Raw genomic sequence first — 13,156 nt, forward strand, 5'->3', positions numbered from 1 at the left:
AAAGAAAAAAAATTGGCAGCCAAACACTTACCGAAGTAGTCTGCTCTTGCTTTTGTTTTTCATGTCTCCCTAACACTGGCTGATGTTGTGATTCACAGAGAAGAACCCTCGACGCCCCCCTCTGGCATATCTGGTCCTAGCAGGCTGTGAACCTCTCACCTTCACCAACATCTTCCCATACTGGGAAAAGGACACCAGTATCGCTTCAGTGGTGGGATGCTACACTGTCTTTCATTCTGTCTCATGTGTCTGTTTTTACTGTACAAGTGTGTCAGGATTAGGAGAGGTGTTTCAGTGTCACGGACAAGACAGGAGGAGTCGACACCAGAAAGAATCCAAATCATCTCACTCAACCAGATCTGTTCAGATACAGTGTCCTCCTCCACATGTCTGTTCAGGGCTGGCATGTGAAGAGTATAGAACAGAAAAAAACAGCAGTTTAATGTTAAATATGTTACATAAAATGTGTGGTTCTAGCTTTAATAAACGGAGGAATGGAAACTACAGGAAACTTCAACTGAGCACTTGTTAACCTAAGTTCAATGTGCTTGCAGGTCGAGCGCTCCAAGAACAAGGTGATGTTAGTGAAGGAGGCGCTGTCTAAACTCAGTAAGCAGCAGTACTCCATCGAGGAGCTGACCAGGAAACCGCCACCAGAGGGAGTGGACCCTCTACGCCTGGAGGATTACCTGTCCGACCAGGACTTCAAGGTAGGACAGTCGGCTACTGTGAAACACGATCAGAGGACTTTAAGTTTATGTTTTGATAGGTCAGAAGAATTATTAATACAAGAACAAAGCTGAAATGTTGAAAAAAAAAAAAATCACAATAGAAACCTCCCACAACCTTCATGACAGTCACGCAATCTGCAATTCATAAACAGAAACAAACACTTGACACAAAGATTCTCATCTAACAGTTGTTGTTTGACTTTTATGTTTTCGCAGACACTTCTTGAGATGAGTCGAGTTGAGTTCAACGCCCTGCCAAACTGGAAGCAAAAGAACCTGAAGAAAAGCAAGGGCCTGTTTTAAAACACAAGTCTGCCTGTTTTTTACGTTCTCAGCAGCTTTTCTAACATTTTTTTTTTACTCCAAGAAAAAAAAAAAAATCAGGTCCTAATTTTTTAAAGGATAAAGAAAAGCAAATGTACAATTTTGTTCAAGTGTCGATCTATTTTTAAGAACGATTCCGTTTTTAATGCGTCTACGAAACATTTTAGCTAACCATTATGTGCAATTGTTAATCTTTTTGATGGCGAGATGTTTCCCTTGTATGTTAAAAATAGTTACTCTCACGTTATAAATATGTAATATACTATATATGAATGTGTTTTTATGTCGATTTCTGTGCGAGAATGGGTTTGTATGAAAACCACCTGTGATTTTTTAAACTGGGGGGAGTTATTGACCCATTTCAGAATTCATGGAAACATCCAGCTCTGTGTAATGGCATTAAAGTGCTCAACAAAAATGTCTCCACTTAGAGGTTGACAAAGAAAAGACACCAAGCACATCAGAGTTCTGAGAACAATCCCTGTAATTTGTGGTCGCTGGTGAAACGTGGTGTTAAAACAAGACTCCACTCAAAAACATCCAGTTTTTATCTTTTTATTCTAACAGATGTGTGTGCAGAGGTTGGTGTTTCAGAGTCCAAAGGTTCAAAATCCCAAAGAAAATTAAAACGTGAAGTCTTTGCACATACACCATTATCTGTCATTCAAACTGACCCATACATCTCCAAGTTCGGTACTGAAATACTTCCCGGCTCTCACGAAAAAGCTGATGGCAGCCCTCTGATCAACTGGTTGTTTGGGACCAAATCTAATCTTCTTGTCTTGTTATAAATGTTTTTGTTTTTTGTGAATCTATGTCTATGAGTGCGTAATTGTGAAACTTTAAAAGTATTAAGTGTGTGTGGGTGTGTGAGAGAGACAGCGAGAGAGTAACTGTGCTGTATAAACTTCCTTTATAGCTGTAGCTGAAGCCACAAATGTATACTTCAAAATGTGTGTATGTTACGTGCTGAACATACTGCCATGTCTGAATTAGGAATTTCTCTGCATGATGTTCACGAAAAAGTTCTGCTTAAAAATCATGTATTCATTTGTGAAACATTGGCGTTGGAGACCAGCTTCCAGGCACATAAAAGTGAACATTGGTGGTGGGGGAAAACGAGATATTACCGCTCAAGGTTCCCTTTTAAATAAAGTATTTTTAAAAATGTTTGCTTCTGATTTTCTTGTAGAACAGCACAAGCTCAGGGCGGTGTCATAACATCCACAGTCAGAGACACACAGGTGTGAATAATCAAATTACCAATCGCTTACTTGGGCACTTGAATGCAGCTGAGCCATAGTAAGTGTTATTAGAGACCTGTTTTTTTCCTCCCACGATGAGACAAAATGGCTGCTATGAAAAAGGGTGACAAAGATTATTTGTGTGTGTTTTCTGCTTGTTTCTGATATTTTAAAAGTGGACTTTTTTTTGCAACACATGCTGTTTTCCATGATAACTACACAAGCACTTACAGTATCTGGATATGATGACAGTTAAGCATCTGTAGGAGATTCTGAGAAGGTGATTTTACGACTAAAAAAATGTCCACAATCCTGTAAAGTCTGAACTATTACAGCAGAACAAGGAAACGTAACATTACAGAGCCACTTATTTTCTCAACATCTACATAAAGCTTATTGTGGCAGGCATTTAGACTTGTCATTGCAGGAAAAGCAAAGGTGGAACTAATAACATTAACGACGGCTCCATTCCATTAAGGGGTCCCGGAAAGCTCCACTGCCAGAGAGCCAGCGGGCACAGACCCAGAGTCCTTGACCTGCTCCATCTAAATTGAATACAGCTCATGTTTATGAGTAACATCTGTTACAAGTCAAAAACGTCCACTATGTGAAAGGCCTGTTTGTTGTTGTCATTGCTTCTATCGTTTTGTTTCATTCAACGCTTCGAATCAATCGCCTCAGAGAACAATTTCATTAAAATGTCTCCAGGCCAGGAGCCATATCTGATTGATTGATGTTGTTAGATTTAGGAGAGCATTCAGAAACCTTGAGATAAAAATAGAAATTCAAAACAACTATTTTTTTATTATTATTATTGAAAGGTGCAATCTGTAAGAATTTTTGTTTTCAACAGAATGTGAGGAAACAGTTTTGAAATTAAAGCGTCTACATATTGCGCTGCAGAAATCTACTGAGGTTAGCATGCTAAATGGCTATTTGACAGGTGGCCAATTCTTACATATTGCACCTTTAAGATATTTTAATCCTGCGATGAGTCTTTTGCGTCTTGGGGGCAGCAGAAACAAACTGTAAACACTCGTAATTTTAGCTTTTAAGGTGATTAGGTTTTTTGTTGATAACGGCTCACTTCTTCAGCTGGCAACAACATTAAAAAAAGTGAAATAAAACAAAACAGTATAGTTGTGGCCTGGAAAACAAAACCATCAGTAGCCTAGCCTCATAAAAAAAAAGCTTAAAGTTCATTAGAGCTGAGGCGAATTGCAAAAACAGGTAATTTTCTCAGGGTCCCAAATTGATTTGAAAAGAAGCTTCAAAACAATTCCCAATCTGGTCCAAGGAGAATGCTGCAACACTGTTTTACAATGAAGCTCAAGAAATGTTTTCTGGACTGAGAAACTACACCTGACTTTTAATTTTTGGGTGAACTTATCCTTTAATACACAAACGACACGATGGCAGTGTCCTCAACGTCTGCTGCGGTGTAGTGAAAGAAGAAAAACTATTAAAGTCGACTTATGTTAATGCTACTTTACAAACTAATGCATCAGATAAAAAGTAACAGTGACAGTCGTGTTCGTGTTTAACCACCAGGGGGTGCTGTCTGCCCAACTTTTACAATATATTGAGCTTTCCCTTTAATTCTGAGAAGCCTTTTGGGCTGATCATAATCAATAAGTGATGAGAAGAAAATGAAACAACACAAACAAACTAAAGGAGCTCCTTGACGTGCTTTTTTGATGCGCGTGGTCTCAAACATTGCATCTAGAATGTGCACATGAGCTCTCTCCTGCCTGACTCATGCATTTTGAGCTGTTTCTAAACAACACCTGCTCAGCTGGGATGCAGCACATCTGTGCGTCACACACACCCAGGGTCACTGACACACTGTAAACAGAGACAGGTGTGTGTCACCTACACAACACACTTATCAAACCATAAAGCAGCTCCACGGCTCTTCCCCACAGATCCTCCCGTCACATTGATGCCAACGAACACGCAGCAGCAGCATTATTTCTACAACAGATGGCAGGAGGCAGCCGCCGCTTCCTCCAACAGCAAATGGGCGGTTGGTTTGTTTATTTATTATCAACTCTGTCCTGCGAGCATTAATCACCTGCATCTCTCTGCCTTCTGGCTCAGGTGCCACAGCAGCCCACAATGAGGCTGACAAGAAGGCAAACAACGAAGCAGCTAATACAAGATTAGCTTGAGTAATAACAAGCTGGATATGAGATGATGGAGCTGAGACGGGCAGCTCAGGAAGGGGAAATAGTACAGAGCTTTGATCAGGCTCCAAATTGTGTCTGAGCGCGAGGCCTGAGGGCATCCTAACTCAGCCCGAACTCATGCTTAAGCAATAATTAATGAGACAATCCTAAAAAGAAACTAAATATTCTTAATCACCACACTGCAAAAGTGGCACAAAACTATAATCTCACACTCATACGGCTTCATTAGAGCAATCGTACTGCTTGTTTTTCTCTTCTGGTAAGGTTAAAGGGGCAATATGTAAAGATTTTAGTGGAAAACATTCACAAATTAACCAACAGAATGGGAATACATAACAGTTTTGACATTATGATGTCTATGTATTGTGTTGCAGAAATAACTACTGAGGTGGTTTTGAGTATGAATTTGAAAGGTGACCAATTCTTGCATATTGCACCTTTAACAAGGTTAAAGTTAGAAGAAGTTAAAGGCTACCACATACGAAATAAACAAACATGATATAACATGTTAGGTGTTGAGCTTTTCGGGGGATTTTGCTCCTTTGGACAGAGACAAGCTAGCTCTTTCTACCTGTTTCTAGTCTTTATGCTATGCTAAGCTAACCGGCTCTTTGCCGCAGCTTACCTTACAGACATGAGAGAGGTTTTACAGTGATGGAATATAACTATGAAGTACATATACTCAGGTACTGTACTTTAGTATATTAGTAATTTTGAGATACTTGTACTTGACTTGAGTATTTTCATTTCCTGCTACTTTATATTTGTGCTCCACTTTCTACTCACTACATTTATTTGATAACTTAAGTTACCTGTTACTTTACGGATTACATACTGCATCAGAGCTAAATCAGCACATAATTAATATATTTTATTGGCAATTAGATAAAAAAAAAAACGAGCTCAAACATGGATAATAGCAAAATGCTGAATATCAATATCAACAGTCGACCCTGTGCATAAAGTCTATACATACGTACATGTAAATTTAATTTCCTAAATTTCCTTTTTTCCCTTAAAAAAAGTTTCTTAAAGTAACTTTTCATTATGAAGCAAATAAGAATGTGAAGGTTTTAGAATAATGACATAATTGGCATTTAGATTAGCTCCCCATAAACCACTTACCGTGCAATTTTGTCACCGTGCACAAAATCTCTCAGGAAAATGAGGACTGTCTGGCGATCTAGTCAGGCTGGCAGCCTGGCACCATTTCGATCCACTTTGACTGCTCTTTTGTCGACTAAATTAATGAATAAACTCACTTTTTGTCTGCGTTGTTGGTAGTTGTATCCCTGAGGAAAACAGAAACAATCCAGTTGGCGCCAACAAGGTACCACTTTGGAACAGAAGCTGTCTGTTTCCACTTTAAGTACATTTAATATCAGATACTTAAAGACTTTTAGTGCCATTCATAGGGATGACTTTCACTTTTAGCGAATTAATATTTAACACAATACCTTTATTTTACTCAAGCATGACTTCTGGGTGGTTTTTAAAACACTGCAGGAAAGCAAATGAGGATATGTTCTAATAAAAAATCTAAAAGTGCCATGGCCAACCTATTCCCTGGTGAACGGGAGTTCTCTCTGTGCTGATTTGAAAACTTTACGAAAAAAGAAAATATTTTATTGTCTCTGTACTGTTTCATGTCTAAAGACGAAATGAATGACTGCTGAGTAGAGAAGAAAAAGAAAACAGCAGGAAAACAAAAGAAGATCACATCCAAATAAGACATATTAAAGGAATTGATTGCCACAGAGAGAGCCAATCGATTTCTCATCTGCAATATACTCCGTTTTTCTTTCTTTATGAGCCTTCTCTCACTGTATGATAACATGTTTATTAGCTGGAGCAGCTTGAACCCCGGCTTAACTCACAAAGCAATAGTGCGCGGCTCGCTTGAGAAGAAAAAAACTCTTGTTTTTATGTGGGAAATCCACGGCCCTGAAAAATTCATTGTTCGCTCCGACTGCAGCGGCCAATATTGAACTGGAAAAAAAAAACTCTGCAATAACCTTGGCTGCCTCTGTATTCGTGTTCATGTGTGTGTGTGCTGAGGAGAATCAGCAGGATTAAAGGTGATAATGTTGCTAATCAATGCTGCTCTCTGGCTTCCCTCCCAGCAGGACTCCGGCTGCTGATTCCTGCTGCTGAGATGAACTCGCCAACTTCTCCCAAACTGCTTAAGACCTTCAGCGGGATTTGCTCTGTAAGCTGAGCAATATAAGATATGATTCACATCTAGCTTATTTTATATTTACTTTCAGAAAGTTCATGACAAACCAAACACTGTTGTTCTGTCTTTGTATTTTAATAATTTTGTTTCCTAAAAGGGACAGTTGCTTTGACGGTTGCTGTGTGGAGGCTACATTTCTAACACTGTAAGACACTTCCTGACAGTCATTTACGTCATTCACTTTTCAACACCTAATTAGATCTGCAGTTCTGCTGCTTCTGATCATTATCCCATTAAATTGAACCCATATTCCAAGTGTTTTATCTTACTAATAGCAGTCCTGAATGACACTAATAGCTCCTAGATAATAGTTTTCTTTTGTGTGTTACAATCATGCTACATGCTTCTTCAGAGCGTACAGCAGCACTTTGTCTCCGTAGCTGTGTCCTAAATCCATACTGCACACTAATGATACAGTATACAGTGGAAACAGGAAATGGAACAACGGCAATCAATCTGTAACTTTATAATGTTAGTTATACTTAATAGACACAAAAATGATGATATACTTAATGGTACAATACAGTTTCTCCTCCATTTCCCCTATGTGTTGCATTTTGGGAGAAAAGTATACATCAACAACTCACAGATAAGGAGAAATTGTGAAGCATTCTGGGAAATTATGGGGAAACGGCAGGCTGACCTGCACCACCTGTACCTGAGCAGGCTGACCGTGAAAGCAGAAAAGGTCTGCATGCAGTTCCAGCCGCTCCCTTCTGGTCAGAGGTACATATCCCAAGCTCACAAACAACCGAGCGAAAAAACGTGTTTATTTCACTGGCAATAACTCACTTAAATAAGATGTGTGAGCTATAGGAGCGCAGGGAAGTACATGGACCAGGAGATTTGAAATACATCGATACGTACAGAAGAAGATGTGCAGTATAATCTAGTCAGTATTATTGTTGTTTTAGTCTATCTAATGTGTTTTTAATGTGTCTATATGTTCTGTGTTGCGCCACAAATTGCCTTTAAAGTTTGTCTAAGTCTAAGTGAACAACACGCTCAAGAATCTTGCATATTTAGTACGCACACAACAAAACACTCAACAACGCATGTGGTGCATGACTGACTAAAGCTGGTTCAGGCGTCCTGATGTCAGGTGACTCACGTGTGGTCATAATAACTAGTAACTTTCACTGACAAAAACCGTGAGAAGTCATTGAAAGCTCTGACAGAGCTGGCACAACGCCCTTTGGCACATACTGTTCCCAATTCCAAAAGCCTGCCAGTGTGCATCCTGCAGTGGGCTGAAAACAAGTTTTTTTTAAAAAGAACTCTGTATTATTCAGTATTGTTGTCAGACACTTAACTGTGTTTCTCAAACTTTTTCAGACCAAGCATCATTTTTTTCAATAAAAACAAAAACTCACGGACTACCTAGCATTAACCTTCCAACAACCCCAAAAACAATCAGCCTACTTCAACAGATATTATTACAAATCATAGCCTAGCTAGATGACTGTCTGGCAAAATAGCCCAGCCTACTCACTCATCATTGTCTCTGTTGCCATCTGAATGGGAAGAATGGAGACATCAGGGTAACAATGTCTGGCTCCAAACTGGAGAATGTTAGTCTGACATAGTCAACAGCTGATTGTTTTTGAAATCATTTGTAATACCGGCGTAAATATGTATAACATATTCGGTTACATTGCCGAAGCCTGACATCATAGCAGACTCTCTCACTTAGAGAGAGGCAGACTTTAAATAACAACCTCAGCCTGTCAGTGCCAAAAGCAAGCACTTTTAGTGACTTTGAAAGTCGTAGTTGCCCCAAAGGATCACATCGCAGCCGATTGACTGGACCGATTCCAAAACTTTTGGCTAATATGAATCAGTTACAGAGAGACAGAGAAAGCCAACCTTGAAAGTGTTCCGATCAAAATGCTTTGTCTAATTACACTTCAAAAGACCATTAGAGAGCAACATATCTGTTTTTTGTCTTTCTCAGTTTGCTCTGCAACCAAAATCTTGATTATTATTACATTATTTTGAGTTTATCCACTTCTTTCTCCTAAATTTGCCAGGAGAAACTCTCCTTCGCAGTTGCGTTATAATTCAGAAAAACTCTGTTACTATACTTGAGGCCCTGTAAATGGGTTACAATAACATTAATTAATGATGGCTCTGTACTACTTAAGTGTCCCAGTAAGACATGACAGTATGACAGCAAGGCAGCATGAACAAAACCTACTTCCTTACTGTGACATATCCAAACATCTTCTCTGAAAAATGCCTGTTAAATACAAAGCTTTTCCTTAATTGAGTTTTTCCCTTTTTGTAAATGAATTTAAATGAGAAAAGAACTGAGATCAAACTAGCAAACACTTGCATCGCACACATGTTTAGGATTAGGAGAGCTGCTCCAACTGAGCCAACTGCTGAAGTGAGCATTTATATTGTCTGATGCGTAATGTCAGCGGGTATTTCCAGGCAGCAGATGGTGACAGTTTGTCTACTTAACTTCAGCACAGCACTTTCGAACACACACACACACACACACACACGCGGTCACGCACCTCAACTGTACAAACTCCCACCACACGGAGGGAAAACAAACAAATTCATACCCTCCCTGTTCCCACATCGCCCCGTGACAAGAGAAGGTACTGTACACCGCCTGCATGCATAAACTTTACACACACACACACACAGTGACAAAAGCCCGCCTGTATCGACCATGACATCAGTCCTGTTTCCTGCAGCTGAGAGAGGAACTGCGGATGACAGATTGATTGAAAGATCATCCTCCCTCTCTCATCCATCATCTCAGCCTGTTTATCTTCTTCTTGCTGCTCAATCCATCTGCTGGAAAGAGAGAGAAAACCACTTAGGCCAGCCCCGACCATCAAGTCACCCACAGCGGTTTCAGGAAACACAGCTGGGGCTCTGGCATTACGACCCTTGTGGAGAGCAAGAGGTCTACCATTACTTTGGCTTCAATTAATGCAAAGACATTTGCCTGACCTTGTTTTTTTTGAACATGCTGGTAGCAGACCTCCTCCTCCTGATGGTGATGTAGGCTGAATGTTATCGTGGCAGTCGAGCTGCTCGATATTCTCATGCCCAAAGTACCTGAGTGAGGTTGGGAGAAACCCAAAAAGTTAATCTCCAGACATGGAGGGATTTGTCTAAGCTCCACTAAGATGATGGTGGGGAAAGTTTGGATTTTGGAGTCCACTCATCTCGCCGGCACGTTTCATAATGACGTAAGATAAATGAAAAGTAGAGATGAAGTAAAACTCCAATCTAACGACAATGTGCAAGCAAAAGTATTCACCAACTCACTTATTTCACGTTAATTTCTGGGTTTGTTTGTTTCTTCTGTTATGTCTGTTAATCTGTTGCACAGTACCAAACACAAACAATAGCACAGGTCAACACTCAGATGGGCTTTTTTTAAAAAGACAGAAATTAAACACCTACACAGCATCCTTGTGGGCAAACAAACAAAAAGTGACTCAACTCATTTGAAAAAATAATAGATTTTTTAAAAAATCTATCCCAATATTCTCTCTAGGAGGAAAATACACATCTGAAAGGGCTGCAAATTTGTGTGGTGCTGGCTTTTGGTAAATTTACTGACAGAATAAGCTACCAGCCGCAGGCAAAGTTCACAGTGCACACCACCAACCAACCTGAGTCACTCGTAGCAATGGATCTGTCCGTAACAGGAGATGGCGCCTACTCGGTCCGATTGCCAGAAAAGTTTCCAGCTTTCAGGTTTACATCCAGGGTATGCAACCCACTGAGTCAGCAAGGACCACTTGCCAAGCTAACGCCCGCTAACTGTATTTAGCAGCAGTATAGCACTTACAAAGCTACCGGTATGTGTCTACCCGGAAATTCTCGGTACTCCAACTGGCCTCCATCGTTGTTCTCTGTCCGGAGGTGTTCATTGAGAAGCTGTTGGTTAATGTTAGCAGTTACTTGAGCAACAAGTAAATCTAGCTGTCCAGAGCAAACTGTGGGAAGCAGAGGGAAAACCAGCAGACATTTTCTCCATAAAACTTTCACCCAAATCACTGGATAAAGTTCTAAAATTATATTTTTGTACAGCAATCTGAGGTCAGGACCCTAGCAACACACTCCTCTGGCGGCATTCTTCTTTTTATACAGTAAGAAGTAGCAGCGTCATCAAATAAAAAAAGTGTATATTGGACAAGAAAGTTACATAAGCCCCCCCGAGTGCAGGATGAGTCATCAACATTTTGGAACTGCTGAGGGGGAAAAGAAAGGGTTAATGAGCAAATGAAAAACTCTTAAAATCAGTAAGTTGAATGAAATTACTTTATTACAATTCTCTTTCAAGAAGGCCTCAACATGAAATATTAAGAATATCAGTGTGCTTATATTAAAGTTCAGTTCCAACCACAACTATGAAAAAGGAAAACTAAGCTGACCTCACTACAGGTGCCTATCCTCCCAACAATATGGCACTCTGCTTAGGAAAATAACTAAACAAATGGTCAGAAAACAAAAAGTAATCAAATAAACAAGGTAACAAAATAACAAAGTAAAGGAAGGTAACCCAGTTGGTTTAAAACACAAACTAAAGGCAAAAGACAAAACAATTGCAGAATGCAAACTAAATGTAAAAACGTGGGCAAAACACAGTGTTATTGTGCAGGTGAACCACTCATGCACCAGACATAAGCACAGAAAGCACTCTGGTAAGGGGCAAACAGGGATTCCTCACATGGACAGCCACTGGGACACCAAACACTGCCAGCCACAGCAGAGACAGAGAGCAGGAAGCAGAAACAGAACAATGACACACAGGTGCCTTATAGCTTGGTCCTGATTAGGGAATTTGTTGGGGGAGGAGTTGAGTCAAGGCTGCATTCAGCAGCACTACACCTTGCTCTGTACTAGGGGAGTATACCCCACCACATATGGAACAAGACATATGTGATAAAAACACTTAAACAGCGACTTCATGTTACCATCATTAGTGCAGCAGATGAGTCAAAATAGTTCAACGATTCTAATTTAAAAACAGATGAACAGTCCACATCTAAAACAGGTGAAATAACCAGCTAAAGATAAACTGCAAATATGTCTTTAACTCCAAATTAAAGACATATTTGTTTGCACAGTTGGTGGAACAATTCAAGACTCAGACAGCACTTATCCAGAGAAACAAACAAGCAGAATAAACTGCGACGTTACCCATCAGAGAGGAATGCCAGGGTCAAAGCTGTAGAGCAACAGATTCCTTTATCCTTGAAACAGTGATGGAAAAGCCTTGATGAAGTTGTCCCCAGTAAGAGCTTAGAGCAAAATAAGAAAATAAAAGTCTGGCAAAAAGTTTTTTTTCGACACAGTGAATTGCCGATGTAATGACTTTTTCTCCGGTGCAACCGTTAGGTTCACATTCAAGCTTGTTACTGAAACATCTCTGTAAACAGTGGATGCTTTGCCATCAGATGTTGATGTCTGTGCCAAAGTTTGACCCCTGGACTTTTTATTTAGCCTCCATTAGGCGCAAATGGAGCGTATTTCTATTTATCATCAATGAGAACGACAAGGAGGTTTAAACAAGGTGTGCGTCATGTGATCACAATATCCTGGTGACGAAGTACAAGCTGTTTCTGGTGTCAGCATCTTCCTTGATAATCCATAACGCATGAAAACACGGCTGGTAGTAGCAACAAGTACAGTATGTGTGGCAAGTGATTCCTCAGAGTTATAATGACATATTACAGCCATTTTTAGCAGCAGCAACAAGTGTATTACAGCCTATACCTCCAGTTAATGACCAAACTATGATTTGAGTACCCTACTTTATTCACTCCAAACCAGTTGATGGAAACATGTCTTTAGCTGGTGTCATTGTCCTTTTGCGGATCCCTGGAGGCAAACTGAAACGCTCCTTTTGCTCTGTGTCTTTGGGATTTAAGCAGGAAGAGACAGCTTTGTAATTGAACCATAATTTCTGTATGATGACGGGCCTCAGCTAACCCTGTTCTGTCTGCACTTATTACAGCTTTTTGTGCTTGTCATCTAATCCTTGCTAAGCCCATCGGGTTCTTTGGCACAGTTAAATGGAGTTGTCCACTGTTTGATATGAAGTGACCTTCTCTGCAGCAGAGGAAACTGAATTAGCTCCGCGAAGGCGCCGTCTCTTCCCCGCCATCGTCTCCCTTCCTTTCTTCCTCACCTCCGGTCTCAGTGAAATACCACCTCACTGCCCCGCATTTGAATAGATTCACCCCGAAATGACACTTTCACCATTGTGAGTGTCAAGCACTCCTCAGGAATATGAGCAGCAAATGTCTAATGATGACAAAATGATAGCAATTTTATAACCAGAATTCACTTTCCCATCCCTCTTTCTGTCTTTTGTCTCTTGAAAGTCCATTTCACCCTCATTCTAACTCTCACTGTTGCTGCAGAGGCTTATTTATCAAATCTTTACAAGGCATT

General features: G+C 40.1%; 1 protein-coding gene across 1 annotated transcript in view; it reads left to right on the forward strand.

The window, feature by feature from the left end:
• Nucleotides 1-2,225, forward strand: part of svild (supervillin d) — a 45,058-nt gene extending 42,833 nt beyond the window's left edge. Inside the window, exons 27-29 of the mRNA XM_084343052.1 lie at nucleotides 99-211; nucleotides 555-710; nucleotides 948-2,225. Of these exons, the coding sequence (XP_084199178.1) occupies nucleotides 99-211; nucleotides 555-710; nucleotides 948-1,034 (356 nt within the window). The 3' untranslated portion in view covers nucleotides 1,035-2,225. The remainder of the gene's footprint in view (nucleotides 1-98; nucleotides 212-554; nucleotides 711-947) is intronic.
• The last annotated feature ends 10,931 nt before the right edge of the window (nucleotides 2,226-13,156 follow it).

This window comes from Pagrus pagrus (assembly GCF_965226575.1).
Source record: "Pagrus pagrus genome assembly, chromosome: 21".
Taxonomy (NCBI): Eukaryota; Metazoa; Chordata; class Actinopteri; order Spariformes; family Sparidae; genus Pagrus; species Pagrus pagrus.